Raw genomic sequence first — 20,289 nt, 5'->3', positions numbered from 1 at the left:
AAAGGGAGATATTGAAATCAGACTCCCAACGTTTGATATAAGTATTCTATGTCAACTCTGTATCTTTGTTGAAATAGTTATAAATACTTCTAAGACTCCATAAAGTTTTATGCTGAGGATTACCAAAAAGTAACGAAATAATATTTAAATTAGCTGCCCTGCTATGTATTAGTTTTTGAATGTTCTCTTTCCAAATAGTATAAGAAATAAACTCCGATGAAGACAGATTAAACCTATTTTTAAGTTCACTAAATGAAACAAAATCCTCCCCATTATATGCATCACCAACTTTCTTTATTTTGGCATCCAACCAGCATTTAGGTAATGTGAATTTAAAAATTGTAGCTAATAATGAAAGAGGAAAGCTCTTGATATGTGTTATTCTGTCATATTTCTTTGTGGGTTTCGTAAGAACTTTCCACGCTAAAATAACGGGATTGAAGATTCGATGAGAATGATTCCTTAAAGAAAAATTAAGAAGGTATTTTAATAAAAGATCTTGCAAAGAGTTCTTTTTGTTATGGGCCAACTCCAAATAGATCCATGCTGGAATAACATCCTCCCTTAACCAATGTTGACTATGTCTAATAAGCGTAGTCTGATAATAGGCCCAAACATTAGGGAGTCCAAGGCCTCCATTGCATCTTTGTTTAAAAAGAATATCAGTAGAGATTCTTGCCCTTTTTCCTTCCCAAATAAAAGATTTTATAAGATTTTGGATTTTAAAGGGAATCTGTCACCCTTTTTTGCCCTATTAGCTGCTGGCATATACATCGGGGCTTATCTACAGCATTCTGTAATGCTGTAGATAAGCCCCTGATGTATCCTGAAAGAGAAGAAAAACACGTTATATTATACTCACAGAGGTGGGCGGTCCGGTCCAATGGGTGTCGCCGTCCCGTCCGGCGCCTCCCTTCTTCATGCGATGACGTCCTCTTCTCCCATCCTGAAATGGCTCCGGCGCAGGCGCATTGCTCTGCCCTGTTGAGGGCAGAGCAGAATTCTGCAGTGCGCAGGCGCCAGACCTCTCCCGACACCTGCGCACTGCAGGACTCTGCTCTGCCCTCAACAGGGCAGAGCAATGTGCCTGCGCCGGAGCCATTACAGGACGGGAGAAGAGGACGTCATCGCATGATGAAGGGAGGCACCGGACGGGACGGTGACACCCATCAGACCGGACCGCCTCTGGGTGAGTATAATATAACGTGTTTTTCTTCTCTTTCAGGTTACATCGGGGGCTTATCTACAGCATTACAGAATGCTGTAGATAAGCCCCCGATGTCTATGCCGGCAGCTGAAAAGCCAAAAAAAGGGTGACAGATTCCCTTTAATAATAAAAGAAACATGAAAGTATAGGGGAAGTGTTCTAAACAAGTACAGAATTTTCAGTAGTATGAAAGATTTAACCACCAAAATCTTACCCATTAAAGATAGATCAATAAGTCTAAACCTAGAGGTGTCTGAAGAGATTGTTTTAAGAAGTTTATTAATGTTAGTCGGAATTAGTGATGTTATAATGTTTGTAATAGTAATCCCCAGGTATTCAATTTCTTTATCCTCCCAAAAAAACTCGATTGGCTCTTTAATTTTTCTATCGTCTGACAATCTAAGTTAAAATGGAGAAATTACAATTTATTTTAATGGAAAAGTCTGACTATCAGATATAATGGCACATCATGCAAAACGACAAACTCAGCCCCGGTGCACTGACCTCCCCAGCTCTGCTGTTCCTCCTCATTTTTACATCTTGTTATTAATGCCTCATTGCTGGAAGCGGCAGGACATGTTTTATGACGTTAAGTAGCCACTAATGTCTTTAAGTTCCCATGTCTGTTTATTAAGTTACATGTTATAAATAATCGGAGCCCAGTAATATTTTCCTGCTGGATTCTGTGACCATCAATCATCCTTCTTATTGGCCTTCATCCTTTTAGTCATTGCCTTTAAGGCACAGTATATAGAACAGTACTGTCCACTGTCATCTCTACCTCTATCCCTGCCGCTCCCTCTATGCTGAATCACATATGATGATAAACTGGAGTGAAACAGGACAAGATGCCAAAAACAGAGAGGAATAACCGGGAAACGGAAGCATCAAGAATGAAGAACGTGCAGATGACACCAAACAGCCAGCTGGAACAGGTACGGACGATGACGATGACTACTAGTGGGATGATGACTACTACAATGAGGTTAGTATATTGTTATTATTACACTTTTTCCATCATTTTCTGCTGTAGGTTGAAGTAGACGATGGACAGTTACTGATTGAGGAGGATGCGAAGGATACAAAGTTTTCTAGTAATGTCTTCTGGGCAGGGTTCAACTTAATCAACGCCATCCTGGGCACAGGAATGATCGGTAACATCATCTACTACCGCATGCAGTTTATACTGATAGAATAATATGCATCCACCTGGAGATCCAGTTATTCTCATTCATTGGTTTAATACAAAGCATTTTTTAAGAAAAACTCCAAGGGGATTAACAGCCATGGTACCTAAAAGGCCCCTGAACCTCAATGTAAAATTTGTCCCAGGTCTTCGAAACTGTAAAGGCCGTTTATTATTCTGTGCCCTAATAAGTGATAGTAGCTCTAAGAGGCCCTTTAAGAAACTTGGTTTTTGAGAAACCCAATAGTTACACCCCATATATAATATATATATATACATATTGGGGATCTATGTATATATATATATATATATATATACACATATACAGTATATATAAAAAAATGCAAAGTCTATCACATGTTTAAGAAGTTGCGCTGGTGTAATTTGTTACCAAATTTATAGTTAAGGCCTGACCTTAGACATTGTTGTTAAATGTTGTACAAAATCTACAACATTTCACAAAAAAACCTACAATTTATGATTTGGATTAGAAAAGCAATGACACATCCAAAAATCATCATGTGGATGTTTTTCTTTGCATCTGGCTGTAATTTTGAAAACCCAATAACATGCCGATCTACTTGCATGCATTTTATATTACTAGGTTTGCCTTACTCTATGAAACTGGCTGGATTGCCATTGGGAATTTTACTTTTGTTTGGAGTGGCCTTTGTTACAGGTAGGTAAAAATGTCATTTATTTCTTATCTTAAATATGAATAACTGTTTTTACTGGCAGTGGAGGAAATTTATATTGACAGTCCTACTCTGCCTTTTTTTTAGTTAAAATCTCTCAGTATTTCCGAACATTTCGGTTTTCATAAATATTTATGTTCCCAAAGGAATTAAAATTCAGGACTATCTTTCCTTAGAACTCTGCAAGGTCGCCAGTGTTTTGGGTGTTACTTTCCTTCCACTGAGGAGCAGGAGGAATCTGAGCGGAGGTTGTGAATGCCTATAAGTTGAGAAGTCTGTTGTTGCGGCTGCTGCTTCATATCCCCTCTATATTTATGGCCAAAACTTTTGAGACTGACACAAATATTAATTTTCGCAAATTTTGCTCCTTCAATGTTTTTCATTCTGTTAGTCAGATGTTTCTATGCCTACTAAAGAACAACTATCAGCGTTTCTTTTTTTTTATTTTACTCTTATTGACAAATACATCAAGTTAATACAAAGTCTCCATATTTACAGCGTTGATTCTTAATTTTTAAGAATTTTACAATATTTGCCCTGGCAGCTAGAAAACAGTTTCTGGGTCAAATCCTAACCAATGGCAAATCGTTCTTACCCAGTCTGGGCTTGGAGCTAATCACAATTTTTTTTTTGTTTGTTCTCCTGCTTATTTGAGATTGACCACAGGTTCTCGATGAAATTGAGATCTGGGGAATTTTCTGCCCATTGACCCTAAATTTCAAAGTGTTTTTCTCAAAGCCACTTAGTTATCACTTTTGCCCCGTGACATAGGGAGCTTTATCAGAGAAAATAACTTTACCCCAGTCCTCTGAAGTCAAATTCCTGAACCTCCTGCCATATTTTCTCTGATGAAGCTCACTCACAATTTTGCCTAAAATCACTGCCATGAATAAAGAGTGGGATCTAAGCATCCTCCAAGAGCAACTTCTCCCAACAATCAAGGATCAATTTTTGTGATTCCCAATGCTTTTCCATCATGATGGAGATCATGTCACAAGGTAAATGTGATAACTAAGTGGCTCGGAGAAAAAAAGAAATACAATTTTGGGTCAATGGCCCAAAAAATTCCACAGATCTCAATCCCATTGGGGACCTGTAGTCAATCCTCGAAAAGTGGGAGGAAAAACAAAAATACAGAATTTATGATAAACTCCAAGAATGGGTTAGACAAGAACATGTTGTCATCAGTCAGCATTTTGCCCGGAAGCTGAGATCCAGCTGCCATGGCAAAAGTCAGAATTCTGGAAAAATAAGGGTCAACATTGTAAATATTGAGACTTTTCAAAAACTTGATGTATTGGTGAATAAAGCTTATAAACGTATGAAATGCTTATAATTGTTCTTCAGTAACCATAGACACATCTATCTAAAAGATCTAAAAACAATGAAGCAGCAAAACTTTGTGAAAACCAGAATTTGAGTCAGTCTCAAAACTTTTGGCCACGGCTGCAGTGGTGCAGATGAAAAATTGAACACTTGCTGCTAGGCTCCCTCCCAAATTAAGGCTGACAGTTGGGGGTCCCACACCTCATTTTTATTTATCTCTCGAACATGATGGCCATGCTGTAATTTCCCCCATTTTAGAATATGTACTGTACATAGATATTGCTTGCTGCTTTTCTCAGAGCAGAGCTTTGCTCTCAGGCTATCTCGCTCTATGGCATACTGCACAAACATCTCTCAGAGAAATTATCTTGCCATAAATGAGTTAGAGGAACAGATCCCGGTCTTCTTTCCATTTGTAGACCCTCAGGGCAACAGACAGAGGAGACAAGGGGACTGGAACAAAAAATGTTACTCTGTTGAAAGGGTTTTAATTAATGGCTGTTAAGTCTCAAGTTAAAGAGCAAATGAATCATGTAAAAATAATTACTCTGCCAAAAAAAATCACAAAAAAAATAAAAACAAACATATGTAAAAAAAAAAAAGCAATGTGCCAAAAAGAAAAGGTGACAAAAAGCCAGAAGGAAAACATGGCAAATAGTAACAAAGTGAAAAAGAGAAATGTGCCAGAAGAAAACATGGCAAAAAGTGTTAAATATATGAAATCGTTATGTGTCAAGAAGAAAACATGGCAAAAGTGCCAAATGCAAAAAAAATAGCAATGTGCCAGGAAAAAAAAAAATGGCAAAAAAGGAAAAATATAAAAAATTGTAAAGTGCCAAGAAGAAAAAAATGATAAAAAGTGACAAATATTAAAAAAAATTGTAATGTGCCAAGAAGAAAACAGCAAAATGTGACAAATATAAAAAATATGACAAAAGTGCCACATGTAAAAAATAGCAATGTGCCAGAAAAAAAATGATAAAAAGTTACAAATGTAAAAAATATTAATGTCCAAGGAAGAAAAGATGGTAGTTGCAGCAAATGTATAAAAACAGTAATGTGCCAGGAAGAAAATGTGGTAGAAAATGACACCTAAGGAATAACAAATATGGTATCCTCATGTGCAATTACCCGGCACCCAAACAAACATGGTGGGCACAGTAATAATACACAAGAAGGGTGACACTCATCTGTGCAAAAGGTCATTATAAAGAAGAAAAAAAGCTGCACAAGGGGAAAAATAGTGCACTACTATTTAAAGGCAATGATTTGTAAAATGTGGAAAGAATCTGGCACTCTTGATATTGCAAGAAGATGTGATTTTCTCCTGGGCATCCTTTAATACACAGCGCAGTATAACACAGTTATATAAAACAGTGTTCAAAGTCTGAAGAAGGTCTTGTTGACTGAAACGTCATTTTGTTTTTCTGGATTGCGATTCTCATTAAAATTACTTTTACTTTCAGTATCAAGAGTGCAGGATTCTTTCCTTGTTTGATTCATGGAGTGGTACCGTATTTTTATACAGAGTGATTGTCTTATTTTGCTTTAATTATTGTATTTGTTAATGTTGTTACTTATGACTGTCGTGTTTGAAACAGATTTTTTCTGTCCACCAGAAATGATTTCAGGGTTAAATTCCTGGCTGACTTCATTCCTCCGGGCATGCGCACTTTAAAATGCGGATCCTGCAGCAAAAAAAACGTTGCATGGTCCGTCCAGGCATGTCGGCGGACGCAAAAAAATTGACGGATCCGCAAAAAAATGGATCCAACGTATGGCCATCCGTCAAGATCCGTCGGTAATGCAAATCAATGGGGAAAAAAACGGATCCGCCAAAAAAAATGGCGGATCCGTTTTTTTTTTGCAAAACGGCGGATTTTGACTGATGGTGACAAATGGAAGTGTGAAACAGGCCTAAACTGTAAAGTGCTGCGGAATGTGTTGGCGCTATATAAGTATAGATTGTTATTATTTATTTATTTTGTATAATCCAGCTATAGATTTGTAAAATGTATTAACTAATAAATCGACACAGGCAAGCAATGAAAAACATTTAAAAATACAGACAAATAAAATAAGGTTGGATGTAATAATCTAAAATAAACCCCAACAACAGGCAACAAAAGGATGAACAATAATCAATCAATACATATTACTTATATCCTCAATTATTCCAGCAATTTGATAAAGGCAGATAACAATAAAGAAAGGAAGCCAAAAGTGTTTGTTGCCAGAAAACTGCAATGTATAATCTCCGAAATAGAAAATATTAATACCAGGAAGGCCTAGAGGAGGAATCGGTGTCCCCATGTGTATTGCTACCGCAAAGTGAATCGAAAATTGTTTGAATTCTCATATTCAGCAAATTCCTAAAATTCTTCTATATAGTGATGAGCAAATTGATTTGTGTTGAATTTCTTTATTTAATTTGCATGTTGACATCACATGTGAACGTGTAACGTTACGGCCATCACTTGGAACTTTATATGACCCCCCACAATGATCAAGGACAAAGGATGAGGTTGTGTAGTCATTCCTATCGCAGCAGGAGATGTCTCTGCGGGAAATACTGTGCAGGATCAGCAGCACCAAAGTAACTAGTGCTGTGACTTCTTCATTTTGAGGTTTAGTGATGGCTGCAGTCAGACCACCGACTATTCGCAAGTGGCTTCAGATGATGGGAATTTTGCTTTAAAAAAAAAGGGAAACTTTTAATTACACAAAAAAAGTAAGCAAAATATTTTCCCTGGACCGAAAGATGCAGTAATATTACAGTGCCGAAATGCTTGTATATGTACAGAGTACATATGTACCAGATTACGCTTCACCATCTGTTTTCCAGATTATTCTATGATACTGCTGATTAGGGGAGGTGAGATGTCGGGCGCTAGCACTTATCAAGCACTTGTTAGCAGGACGTTTGGATCTCCTGGATATCTGCTGGTATCAGTGCTGCAGTTTTTATATCCCTTTGCTGGTATGATTATTTTTGCTTGCAATCATTTGATCTGGAAAAAAAAAACATTTGAAGATCTGAAAACTAAGTCAATTTCTAATCGTATTATTATAATCATAAGCAATTTTAACTGTAAAGTGTTGCGAAATACCTGGGCGCTATGTAAATGAAATGATTATTCATTTTTATTAGTACAAGATATTTAAAAAAAAAAAAAATCTTGCACTTCCCCTAGACCATTTTCTACAGTATTGCCCATTTTCCTTCAAATCATATCCTTTGAGGGTCCCAAAAATATATCAATGAAATATCAATACCTTGATCTCATGATGTCTATGCAATATGTAATTGGCAAATTCCAGCCACCTCTCCACTCACAGCTGTGTGTAGCAAGACCTCATTCATTGTATATACAATATATAGTATAACTAGCTGAAGAACCCGGCGTTGCCCGAGCATAGTAACTAACTGTGGGTCCCACTCTCTCCCTTAACAGCCCTGCTCTCCACCCGCCATCACTCTCTCTCCTTCCGCAGCGCCGCTCTCCATCCGCTGTCCCGCTCTCTCCCTCTGCAGCCCCCTCTCCATTCATGTCCCACTCTCCCTCCACAGTCCCACTCTCTCCCTCCACAGCCCCACTCTCCACGTGCTGTCCTGCTCTATCCCGCTGCAGCCCTGCTCTCCATCCATCTCCCACTCTCTACCTCGCAGTTCTGCTCTCCACCGTGTCCCGCACTTTCCCTCTGAACCCTGCTCTCCAGCCGCTAGTGGACGGGGCTATGTGGAGTGGGCATGGCTTTATACATACACACACACACATACACTCAACTTTATATATATATATATATATATATATATATATATATACAGTATATAGATATATGTTGGAATAACCTTTTAACCAAATTCAGGCAAAGGTTAATAAGGTAGTGGGAGACATATTTGTACCAGCTTAATCATTAAGGAGGATGTATAACAAACTTTGCCATTGTTGCCACATTCTCTATGTTATGTACAGACAAGACATATCATCAATAATGGCTAATTGGGTAGCTGTAAAGATAAGGGAATAGATCCACTGGACTCTGGTCCAGCAGCCACGTCAGTGGTTCATGGCTGGTGGATGAGAGCCCTGGGAACTGCTTCTCACCTTCTTGCATTCCCAGGGCTTCTTCTAATTAGAAAGCCCTGTGTGATGTCATGTTGAAATTATGACATCAGACTGGACCTAGAAATCAGAAGAGGGGCCAGGGATTCAGGCAAGTAGGAGATGGTTTGCAGGGTCCACCCACCAGGGACTACTGACTTGGTCACTGGATCGGAGTCCTGAAAATCGGTTTACTGATCTCTAGTTATTTGATGATCATCTGTGGCAAGAGTTGTAAAGAAACTCTAGGAATGGCTAAAAGGATCTATGAGATTGATTTGTCTATTAATGCTGGGCTTCAATATTTTTCAGCAATGATCAGCTACAATATCATCACAGGAGACATCTTGCCAAAAATATTTCAAAGAATCCCAGGAGGTGAGCTTCCTTGAATATCACAGCTGCCATGTCCTCCCTGAGATTTTATGGGTAGATGTCTATCACATGTGAAAAAGCTGTGGAATATTATTTTATTTGCAGAACAGTTGAAAAATTAGGAACTTTTCACACAAGTCTGCACTCGCTTGTGACGTGTTAAGTGTTTATGCTTTTCTATGCGTTTACAAAAAAATAACATTTAGTTCTAACTTATAATAAAAGCAGAAAAATTCTAACAAAACCTTCTGAACAAAAAAGCTAATGAAGCCAAAAGCATCCCAGAATATATAATCATGACCAAAAGCTTCCTAGGAGACTGAGATTTTAACTTTATAGTGCCATACTGTGGAATTCTAGTACATAAACGAAGCAATCATATGATCGCACGTTCAAAAAGTAAAGTAAAAAAAAATATTTTTAAAATATTAATCGCCCCCTTTTTGACCCAGTTGAAAATTTAAAAAAAAAAACACACAAAAATAAACACATAAAAAATGTCTGTTTTCCAAACTGGTATTGCTAAAAACTGCAGCTAGCCTCACAAATGAACAAGCCCTGACACAGATCGATTGACAGAAACAATTAATAAGCTGGAAGTCTCGGAAAAGGGTGGCACAAACCAATTTTTTTTTTTCAGAAGAATCATGTTTTTTGGTCATTTAACCACACTTGGACTTTTTTTTCTCCATTTTTCAGTATGTTGTATGGCAAAATAAATGGTGTCAAAAACAAGCCCTAATATGATTATATCAACACAGTAATAAAAAATTCCTGTCTTTTCGAAGAAGAGGAGGAAAACATGAATGTTCAAAAATGGAAAATCAATAACAGGTTAAGATGCGCCAAAATTGATGAAATATTGTGAGTCACTCTGATAAATTTTGTGCGAATAATGGCCACGCCACCACAATTAAAACTAAATTCAAAAATTCCCCCCATGATAAAGTCCCATTAGTGTTGTCTCAATGTAAGGCTGGTTTCTTAAAAATGTCTTGGCTTTTTCTAACCATTAAATAGTGTCATAGGGACACCTATCGGCATGGACTAGTCCGTACACTACACAGAGGGGGGGCGCTAGTGTGAGCGAAAGCGCCATAGGGCAGTCCGAAACATTGCCGTTAGGGGAGGAGGAGAATAGTCGATCAGACGACAGGGCACGAGGGGAAGTTTATATTTGTTTCTGTGGGCCCTTAGGCGCTCATCTTAAAAAAGAAGTTAAGGACAAAATTTGGAAAGATGAGTATGTGGATATTTTCTCACTTTTGCCTTTGGATAAGTTGAGGTTCGAGAGATTTGGAAAAGGGGGAACAAAAAAGGATGAAGAGGAAGGCCGGCGAGGGCAGGTGATACCGCAAACATTTACGAATTGGTTACAGGCCTTCGCTATTCTGGCGAGTGTTGTAGGGGAGAAAGCGCCTGAAAATTGCTCGCAACTCTTTTGGACTCCATTAGGGAGGCCTACAGGACATATGGTGGGCATGCGTGGTTACGTTATGACGAGCAATTTCACCAGCGTAAGGCCATTCGTCCTTCATTTAGATGGGATCAGAAGGATATTAGCCTTTGGTTGAAGTTTATGGCACATAATCATAGACATGGAAACCCCTTTCAGGTGTGGGCTGGTAATTCCGGCCATGCTGGGTATGGGTCACGAAGCCAGTGGGCAGGTAGTTTTCAGGCCCGAGGAGGAACGCAAAAAACAGGTTTGTGTTGGCAATTTAATGACAGTCAATGCAAGTTTGGACCCGGCTGTAGATTCAAGCACGCGTGTGCAACATGTAACTGGTCCAATCACGGTGCAGCCAAATGTTTTAGCAGGAACAGCGGAAAGACAGGAGGACAGGGTTTTGGTCAGGGGTCAAACGCCAATCAAGCTACACGCAATGCTCCCGTATCTAAATAGATATCCCGACAGAGCAAAAGCAGACCTACTAACACGAGGCTTCAGAGACGGTTTCATTATTCCTTCCCCGATATTTGAAATACAAAAAAGTTTAAAAAATCTTCGTTCGGCCTATCAGCACTCGGAAGTTGTGAGAGATAAATTAAAAAAAGAAATGCTGCTAGGCCAAATGGCGGGTCCATTTAAGTCCCCACCAGTTCAAGATCTAATTGTCTCACCTTTGGTGATAGTACCAAAAAAAGGAACCAAATAAGTTTTGCATGATCCATCACCTTTCCTACCCATGGGGAAAGTCCATTAATGATGGCATCGACCCAGAATTATGCTCCGTGGTTTACGCATCCATCGATGAGGCTTTGCGGTGGGTTAGGAAATACGGAAGAGGGGTCTTAATGGCAAAAACGGACGTGGAATCAGCCTTTCGGCTGCTGCCAGTACATCCTAGTAGTCAGCGATTGCTCGGTTGTTTTTGGGAAGAGGAATACTTTGTCGACAGGTGTTTACCAATGGGCTGCTCATTGTCATGTTCATTGTTTGAGAATTTTAGCACGTTTCTGGAGTGGGTAGTAAAGGACATTTCGGGTTTGGAGTCATTGATCCATTACTTGGACGATTTCTGGTGTGTAGGACCGCCTAACTCCCAGGTGTGTGATACTATTTTGGGGAGCCTAGAGTGGGTAGCTAAGGACTTCGGGGTCCCCCTGGCCCCTAAAAAAAGTCTGCCCTACGTCATGTATTTCCTTCCTGGGCATAGTCATAGATACGGTAAAATGGGAATGTCGGTTGCCTGAAGATAAGGTGTGGGCACTAAAGGATGAAGTAGATAGAGCGTTGAAACTCAAAAATTGAGGCTACGGGAAGTGCAGTCTTTGCTGGGCAGTTTAAATTTTGCATGTCGGGTTATGCCCATGGGTAGAGTCTTCTCAAGAAGATTAGCCGGGGCAACGGCAGGTGTGAGATCCCCTCATCACTATGTGCGCTTGTCAGCCGCAAACAAAGCAGATTTGGAAGTTTGGAGCACATTTTTGAGCAAATATAACGGGCGATCTCTGATGATGGATAATTTGTGCAGAAATTCGGACATTGATCTGTATACGGATGCAGCGGGGAGCTAAGGTTTTGGGGCCTATTTCCAGGGTCAATGGTGTGTGGCAAGGTGGCCAGAAGAGAGGGTACGGTCGGGCTTAGTTAAAAACATAACGCTATTGGAGATTTTCCCCATCTTGGAGGCAGTGTCATTGTGGAAAAGAAGCTAAGAAACAGAAAGATTTGCTCCCAATGTGATAACATGGGTGTGGTGATGGCAATAAATAATATTACCACTTCTCCCCCCCCCTAGTAATCAGGGTGTTGCATCAGTTGGTGTTGGCATGTTTGTCTATCAATGCTCATTTCACCGCGTCACATGTCCCAAGTGAATGCAATCGAATAGCTGATGCACGTTCTCATTTCCAGTGGGAGCGGTTCCGGGAGTTGGCCCCGGAAGCGGAAGAAGAGGGCTTACCATGCCCTCCCGGGCTCTGGAATGTGGTATAAGGGCTGCCGAGCCATTAATCAGGTCATCATTATCTAGCAGCACTTGAGCAGCTTATCAGTGGGCATGGCTGCTTAGGGAGGAATGGTTAGGAGAAGGGAGCGAACGGTTAGCCGACAAGGAGCAGGTTGGCGTGTTATTGATGGGGATTAGGAGAATGGCAGATGGTAAGTGGTCTATAGCTAAGATAAATCAGTTAATTTCTGGGTTAGCTTTTGGTTTTCAACTTCGAAACAGAACCGACGTGACAAAGAATTTCTTAGTAAGGCAGGCGCTCAGAGGTTATCGTAAGGGAAAGATTCAGTTAGACAGCAGGATGCCGGTGTCATTCAGGTTACTGGAAATACTGGGGAAGCAGTTAGAAGGAGTCTGCAGGTCGTGATTTGAGACAGGTTTGTTTAGGCTGGCGCTCTCGTTAGCCTTTTTCGGAGCAATGAGAATAGGAGAATTGGTGGCGCCGGGAAGGAGCAAAAGTGGGGGCATCTTAGCTGAAGACATCACGGCCAACCAGAATGAGGTAGAATTCTGGATCAGAAAGTCAAAGACAGACCAGTGGGGCAAGGTTAGGAAGGTTCGGTTGAGAAAGGTAAAAGATTCTATTATGTGCCCGTGGCAATGCTTTGTGGTATTTATGGCTAGTAGGCCCATACAGGGTGGACCCTTGTTATGTCACGAGGACGGGTCATTCCTATCAAAATACCAGTTCATCAAGGTATTTTGAAAGTGCCTGGAAGCGGCGGGCAGGAATCCCCACAGCTATGGAGGTCATTCCTTCTGCATTGGAGCTGCCACGGAGGCAGCTGTAGGAGGTCTGAGCACAGAGGTACTAAGTAGAATTGGCCGTTGGGAATAACAATGGTACTGGTCTTACGTACGGCCACACAAGTGCGAGGAGGCCAACTCCTCCAGTAACCAAAAGGATTAACTCATGTTTGTTTCATTACAGGCCGAGACCCACTTCTAATCTGGATTTTAGGACACTCTTATGTTCACTGGGGAGCAATACGAGCCAGCCGACAAAAGGACTGACGGGAGACAGCTAGGTTTCAAAAGGAACGTGGCCTTAATTAGGTGGTTGGGGTTTAGGGGTTTGGTGTGGAGTTGGGCGATCCACGAATTCCAATGGGTGGTAAGGCGCCATGGAGCGCCAGATATCTTAGTCCTGCATGTAGAGGGTAATGACCTCGGGGTCCGCTCCGGGAAGGCACTGGTTAGGGACATCAAAACAGACTTGAAGCAGATATGGGGGGCTTTCCCAAATTTTAAAATAGTATGGTCTGACATGATACCCAGAAAATTTTGGAGGGAAGCCCGATCCGTCACAAGGATTAACAAGGCACGAATAAAAATCAACAAAGTAGTATCCAAATTTGTGGTGCAGAACGGGGGGGTAGCGGTACGCCATGCAAGTTTTGACAATACGGACGAAAAATTTTGGTTAGCTGACGGAGTGCATTTGAACGCAGTGGGGACCGACTTGTGGACGTTGGGATTGCAAGATGGCATAGAAAAGGCCACAGCATTGCCGAAGGGTGGGGTCTCAAGCACTTGAGGGGGTCAAGGTGCTATCGTTGTGGCGTTGGTGGGTCCTCGAAGTTGGGTAAGATTATTATTGGGGATTCGTTAAATGCATGGATCGCCTTCATTTGAGGTGGTGGTGGTCTGGTGAGTTTGGGTGATACCTGGCGATGGAACGTTGGGTTCACATTAACTGGACATTTGGGTGATACCCGGCGATGGAACGTCGGATTCACCTTAACTTGAGATTTGGGTGATATCTGGCGATGGAACGTCAGGATCACAGTAACATAAGCTGGTGGGTGATACCCGGCGATGGAACGTCGGGATCACATGGTAAAGACGGCAACCCCTAACCTCGGTGCATGGTGCTTCTGAGTCGGAGAAAAACGCGGCTAGGAGTAAGGCTGGGGAAAAAGGGCAGTGCCATTTGGGAAAAAACCACCAGACCGGCATAACTTCGAGGACCTCACCAAGTGTCTTTGATTATCAATGAATATCAATAAATAGGCTGCTGTGGCCATTATTACCCAAAAGAAAATGGTTGTCACTTGTCCTTATTTAAGGTAAAAGAGAGGGCCCGGGAGGGTACAGGGGATTGGGTAGGAGAAATCGACCTCTCCAGTGTCATGACTTCTATTCTGAGCTATAGTGTGTATTCTCGCACATATTGTTAGTTTTCTTAGCTTTTTATACCATTTTAAAGTACGGTATATAGTAAAAAAAAACTGCATATTACAAATGATAAAACCTGTTCTCATCTTTTCTTGGGTGCAGTTACTCCAGGAAGCACATTTGCTGACCGCCGCTTTGCTATCTTGAGCACCACGGTCGTTATTACTCTTCCTATTGCATTATACAGAAACATGCAACGTCTGGGAAAGGTATTGATATACATGTTTTTATAGAGCTATGATTCTTTCTGAAAGTCTTTATTCTTTATGAACTGTGCGCATTCGAGGTGCTTAATCATGAGAGATCATATGTCTTAGTAAAGGTTCCTCTGCAGTTCTCCCTGTTACAAGAATTAATTACATCTCTACCCGGTTTAGACTAAAGATCAAAACAGAACAAAGCTGGCCACATACATATGATAGTCCGTGCCGGATAGCTTGTTCGGCCATCATTTGTGTCTGTTGACTCCTTCTTACACATGAATGTTCTGAGAAAGCCGGTGCCAGACAGCTTTGACAGCGGCTTATCCCTTGAAGAACAAATGGGTCAGGTGTTAAAATTCATACTTCCGAACCCTGACCTCCCCCAACATCATCAGTTGGGCTCCTATACACATTAGATTGGTGTCGATCTTGCCCATATTGGTGGTTTTGGCCAACTTTTGTCTAATGTGCATGCGGCCTTAAGGCTGATACTAAAACTAATGTAGGTGTCTGCATGTATTAAAATATTTTCATGTATGCATATATTAATCAATTGTCCCCTTATTATGGAGCTCTGACTTAATTGAGAATGGTCCCAAGTAGAGATGAGCGACTTTGCCTTTTTTAGGGTCGAGTCGGGTTTCATGAAACCCGACTTTCTCAAAAGTCGAGTTGAACAAAATCGGCTGACTATTGGGAAAAGTCGAAGGTCCGACTGAAACACGAAACCCAATGCAACTCAATGGGGAAGCAAAGTCGGCAGTGAGTGGAGGACAGTAAACACACCTACATGCCGGACCGCTTTTTTAATGTGCGCAAAATTTCTCTCTCGCTCTCTCTCTTTCCCCGGACGCTGCACATGTCATCTCGTTGCCCACAGTGTACGTCCTTGCTCATTGGCTGAAAAAAGTCACGTGCAGGCATTATGGGTGTTACGGGCTGGCGGAACGCATCAAATAATAAAGATGGTATTTAGGTGCGTTCGCAGCCCAGGGTCCACCGTGCAGAGGTGTTAACTGCTGCTCGGTAATGGCGGACGCTATATGGCGGTATAATAACGGGACACACGGGGTTAACCTCACCCAATGTGTACAGAGGCAGACTCTTACCTCTCAGAGCCGCACAACCACCAAATAATAAATGCCGTAGCCTGTTATTGCTCACAGAGCTCGGCAGTGTGAGCGCTAGCGTATAGTCACAGAACTCAGCCCTTAGACCGCAGGACTGAAGTCCCTCTAGACTGCTAGCGCTCGGCACCCGCGACTGCGATGCCAGCAAGGGTTAAATCACGTGTGCACAGTGCCACTCAGGTGGACGCCACTAGTCGCCCAGGGTTGGGCCAGGTAAGCGCACAGATTGCGCAAGGCGTTGCACCGGCATGGCTGTCATTTGCCGCGGTTCAATAGTGCCCTGCAGTGGGCAACACCATCGGACGCTAGTGTGCTGATGGCTGGTATGCACTGTGGCCTATAGACTAGCCACTGACAGGCGCTGACTCGGACTCTAAACCCTAACCACATTCGTATTATCAGAGGGAAGGGGTTTCATAATGAGTCAGTCACCAGATACATGCATCCATCATCATACACTCCAAACTATTTCAGTCTATACTAGCGCATGGGCGATCGGCCATGCGAACCTTTTATAGCCACGGGCGTCCGGAACCTTCCTGGCTTCTCAGATGGGCCAATCCGAACACGAGCAGGACCTGAGCACGTGACCCTCGATCTTCAACGGGAGATCACTCCACGGGCATGTTCAGTGGCTCGACATGGGGACTTAGTCTCTGGAGAATCTCGCTGCTGAGCAGCCTGCATTGTCATAGCTGTGCCAGAGGTGGCAGCAGCAAGAAAACCCACGGAGTTGGCCTGGGCAGAGCGCCGGGACCGACGAATCTGCTGAGCAGGCTCCACTGCGGCCGAAGAAGAATGGGAGACCGCTGGGTGCAAGGCTCTGGATTCCTGCTGTGCAATGGCAGGAACCCGATGCCTAACACTGGGAAATCCGACTTTGGCGCTCGTTTTGCTGACCGCAAGGCCGACTTCATGTTGTGGTCGGGTTTCGGTCAGCGAAACCCGACTTTGCCAAAAGTCGGCGAATTATGAATCTGGCCGACCTGTTTCGCTCAACTCTAGTCCCAAATTTGAGACCTTTAAAAATGAACCAGTGTGCATACAAAGAACTTTGCTCCTTCCTGAGCATCTGGCACATCCACACCTTACAAAAGCAATCTATTGACTTTAATGGGTCAGATGTATTTCTGATGGTGCTGCAACAAAATGAAACACTTGGTGCCAGGCCCCCATCAGTTTGCAGCTATATACTCAGGGTGCAGTCCTGTGGGCAGCATATGGAAGACGACAATCCCTTGTGGGGTGCTGATGTTTAGTGTGGGCTCAGGAGCGGAGTCCACGCCATACGTGGCAGGTATTAACTGTATTATACAGCTGGCAACTGACTGTAACTTCTACAATTGGAGCTCTCTCAAGTACATGCAGGTTAACCCCTTAGATGTGGTGGTCAATTTTTTCCACACCATCTAAGCGGTTAGATAGAGATGATCTTCTGACCTTGTCATCTCTATATCCACTCTTACCTCTGTGCTAATGCTGTTGTTATGGCTATCTGTGCCCAAGAGAAGGTCTCCTGTCTCTGCTATGCTGATACTTCCATGAAGCCCAACCTTCCTATGGGTCAAAATGTTAAGTCATAGATCGAACTCAATGGACTTCTGTCTTTTTTAACCTTAAAACTTTGAAACTATCTAACCCTTAGAGTGGACAACATAAAAATTTCCAGAAAATCAGTTTTTCTGTTACCTCACCTTCCCCCAAAAAATGAAGTGTTCAAAACTTTTTAGTTTCCAATCCTGGGTACTGAAGATCAGCTCCTATTAAAATAGTCTTGAGATGATCTGCGGCCATTGCTGGTGCTGATAACAGCTAATCGGTGGTTGTGCAGATTCATCAAAGTTGCAGAAAACCCTTTATAGGGAATCAGTCACAAAGTTTTTGTATAACTTACTGAGCTGCTTGCTACAGTTTTCTATAAAATCATTGTTTTATCTGCTGTAGATCTAGCAGTTCTCTGAATACTGAGCTGTGTATAACCCCACCCACACCACTGATTGGCGGCTTTCTCTATACAATGTGCATACAGTAGGCAGAAAGCTGCCAATCAGTGGTGGGGGTGTGGTTATACAGAGATCATCAATATGGAGGACTACCTGAAAGCAGGTTTACTAGTCCTCTATTACTAATAAAACCGTGATTAAATCAAACCTATGTAGGGAAGGTGACCTGACGGACGGACTGGTCTGAGTGAGGAAGGAAAGGTTTGCACAGTGTAGGTAGACGTCAGTTATTACAGGGGGAAACAACTAGGAAAGTGTAGTGGACGTGCAGTACCTTGGGTGGACATTAGATGGCAGGGAGGAGTGTGAGCAAAGGACTTGACAGCAGCTTAGGGCTTTAGAAACCGTTGGTCATGGGGGGCGAGGTTGGAGTGACAGTTTCAAGGAACCGGGTGAGCTATAAATTCTGAGGGAGGGTTCCAGAAGGGTCCAGTCCCCAGGGGGAGCTCAGGTGACAGGAAGACTGCGACAGTCTGTGCGCTCTGAGGAGAATCCGACCAGGGGGACTGAGGAGAGAGAACGTCAGGGGGGTGGTCCTGACAGGAAGGTACCGCAGAAGAGACGTGGCAGTGGGTGCAGGATACCGTATTTAACACGACGACTGACCAGTGGAAGCGCTGTTGGTTTATGGGCCTAGGGCGGCCACAGTGACGGACCTGTCAGGAACGTCAAATACTGGAGGAGGGACGGTACGTACAAATACGTCCCTGGTGATAGTGTGGAAACGGCTCTGAAACCGAAGAGCTGACAAGTGAAGAGAAGTGCGGTGTGTTGCGGAGGACTTTAGGTGAACGGCAAGTAAAGAAATAAACTTGGACCTGTTGTACCCAGTAACTGCCTCCATCTTGTCTCTGTGTCATCTCTGCGCGGTAAGAAGAGTGATCACCCCCCAGCTCGGCCCACCCACTCTCGCCCCCACCAACCCTACACCTACAGCAAGCAGCTTAGTAAGTGATACATTGCTGGAATCAGGGTCTCGTTATCTACATAATACAGGTCTCATGTTAGATGGCTAAAAACCTAGTACAGATTCCCTTTAAATAATATATATTCAAAATTTGCACATAATACATTTAATTATTTTTTTTTCCAAATAGCTGTTACCAAAGAGCAATGTAATGGTATCAGTGTGAATGGATTATGTTTTGTCCCTCTGTAGGTTTCTCTCATGTCCCTACTCTTTACAGTAATCGTCCTGCTGATAGTTATCACTCGATCATCATCATTGGCTGCGACAATGTAAGTCTTGACTTTGTTCATAACGTAAATTAATATATTGAATATCAGCATGTAACTTCCTACAATAAACAAGACATTGTAATATGTTTTATGACAGCACAGGGATGATATGTTATATGGATTTATTGGCTCAAATGTACAGATTTTTGTCTAAATTTCAGGTCCATAGTTGCCAACAATCCTGAATTTGACATGACTGTCCCAATCCAATCCCGGCAAATTCAAGACTGTGCCAGGTCACAGGTTGGCGGGTTATAGTTCATGTGAACTCTGTCTAAAATTGGCGTGGATTGTTTGAGGGTATTAATGCTAAATGGGGGCTGAAGGTGCTCTGTCAATGTCTCTGTTCCTCCAAAACCAATATTTTTAAATGTGCAAATTGTTTTTTTCCTCCTGAGTTTCTATCCTTAGATAATCTCTTCTTCTGAGTTTTCAGCACAATAAAGATGCTCGTTTGTTTTGCAAAATGTTCGGAATAGAAAACATTCATAGAGTTTAAAGTATCGTCAATGGTGTCCTTGTTGTCATGGAAATATAACATACTGAGTATTATTCTGTCAGATATAAACAATCATTATTTCTTAAAAAAAGAAGCAAACTTTTAATGAAATTCAAGGACAATCCTGGAACATATGTTGAAGGGGTAGCATAACTCTGAATTTTGAAAGTTACTAAAGAGGGACACATACACAAATATTTAGTTTTTGAATATGGTAAGTCTTTTCCCCAACCTTGCCCAGTCCTTTACATATGTCCACATAGAAAAATTTCTTATAGTGAAGCCCTTTAGTGTTTCCCCAAAGTGCAATACCCTTTTCATTACTGCCACAATACCCGTATAGTGCCCCAAGAGTGTACCACACAGTATAATGCAGAATCCAATTGCTCAATGCAACGCCGCACAGTATTATGCCCCCACAGCCCCTAACACAGTGTGATGCCTTCACAGCACCCCCACACAGTATAATGTCCCAGCAGCCCTCCACACACAGTACAATGGCCCCCACAGCTCCCCACACAGTACGATGACCCCACAGACCCTCAACACAGTATAATGTCCTCACACAGTATTATGCTTTCATAGCACCCTCGCACAGTATAATGTCCCAGCAGCCCCCCACACACAGTATGATGGCCCACACAGTTCCCCACACAGTATGATGCCCCCGCAACCCCCAATACAGTA

General features: G+C 42.2%; 1 protein-coding gene across 1 annotated transcript in view; it reads left to right on the top strand.

Annotated features, from left to right (window-relative positions):
- Positions 1-2,997: 2,997 nt before the first annotated feature.
- Positions 2,998-20,289, top strand: part of SLC38A11 (solute carrier family 38 member 11) — a 50,139-nt gene continuing 32,847 nt past the window's right edge. The window contains exons 1-5 of the mRNA XM_073545242.1: positions 2,998-3,072; positions 7,260-7,394; positions 8,833-8,898; positions 14,631-14,737; positions 19,024-19,103. Coding sequence (XP_073401343.1) covers positions 3,012-3,072; positions 7,260-7,394; positions 8,833-8,898; positions 14,631-14,737; positions 19,024-19,103 — 449 coding nt within the window. The 5' untranslated portion in view covers positions 2,998-3,011. The remainder of the gene's footprint in view (positions 3,073-7,259; positions 7,395-8,832; positions 8,899-14,630; positions 14,738-19,023; positions 19,104-20,289) is intronic.

This window comes from Dendrobates tinctorius, unplaced genomic scaffold (assembly GCF_039654945.1).
Source record: "Dendrobates tinctorius isolate UK_male_01 unplaced genomic scaffold, ASM3965494v1 ptg000143l, whole genome shotgun sequence".
NCBI classification, from domain to species: Eukaryota; Metazoa; Chordata; class Amphibia; order Anura; family Dendrobatidae; genus Dendrobates; species Dendrobates tinctorius.
This window is presented reverse-complemented; position numbering and strand designations above follow the sequence as displayed.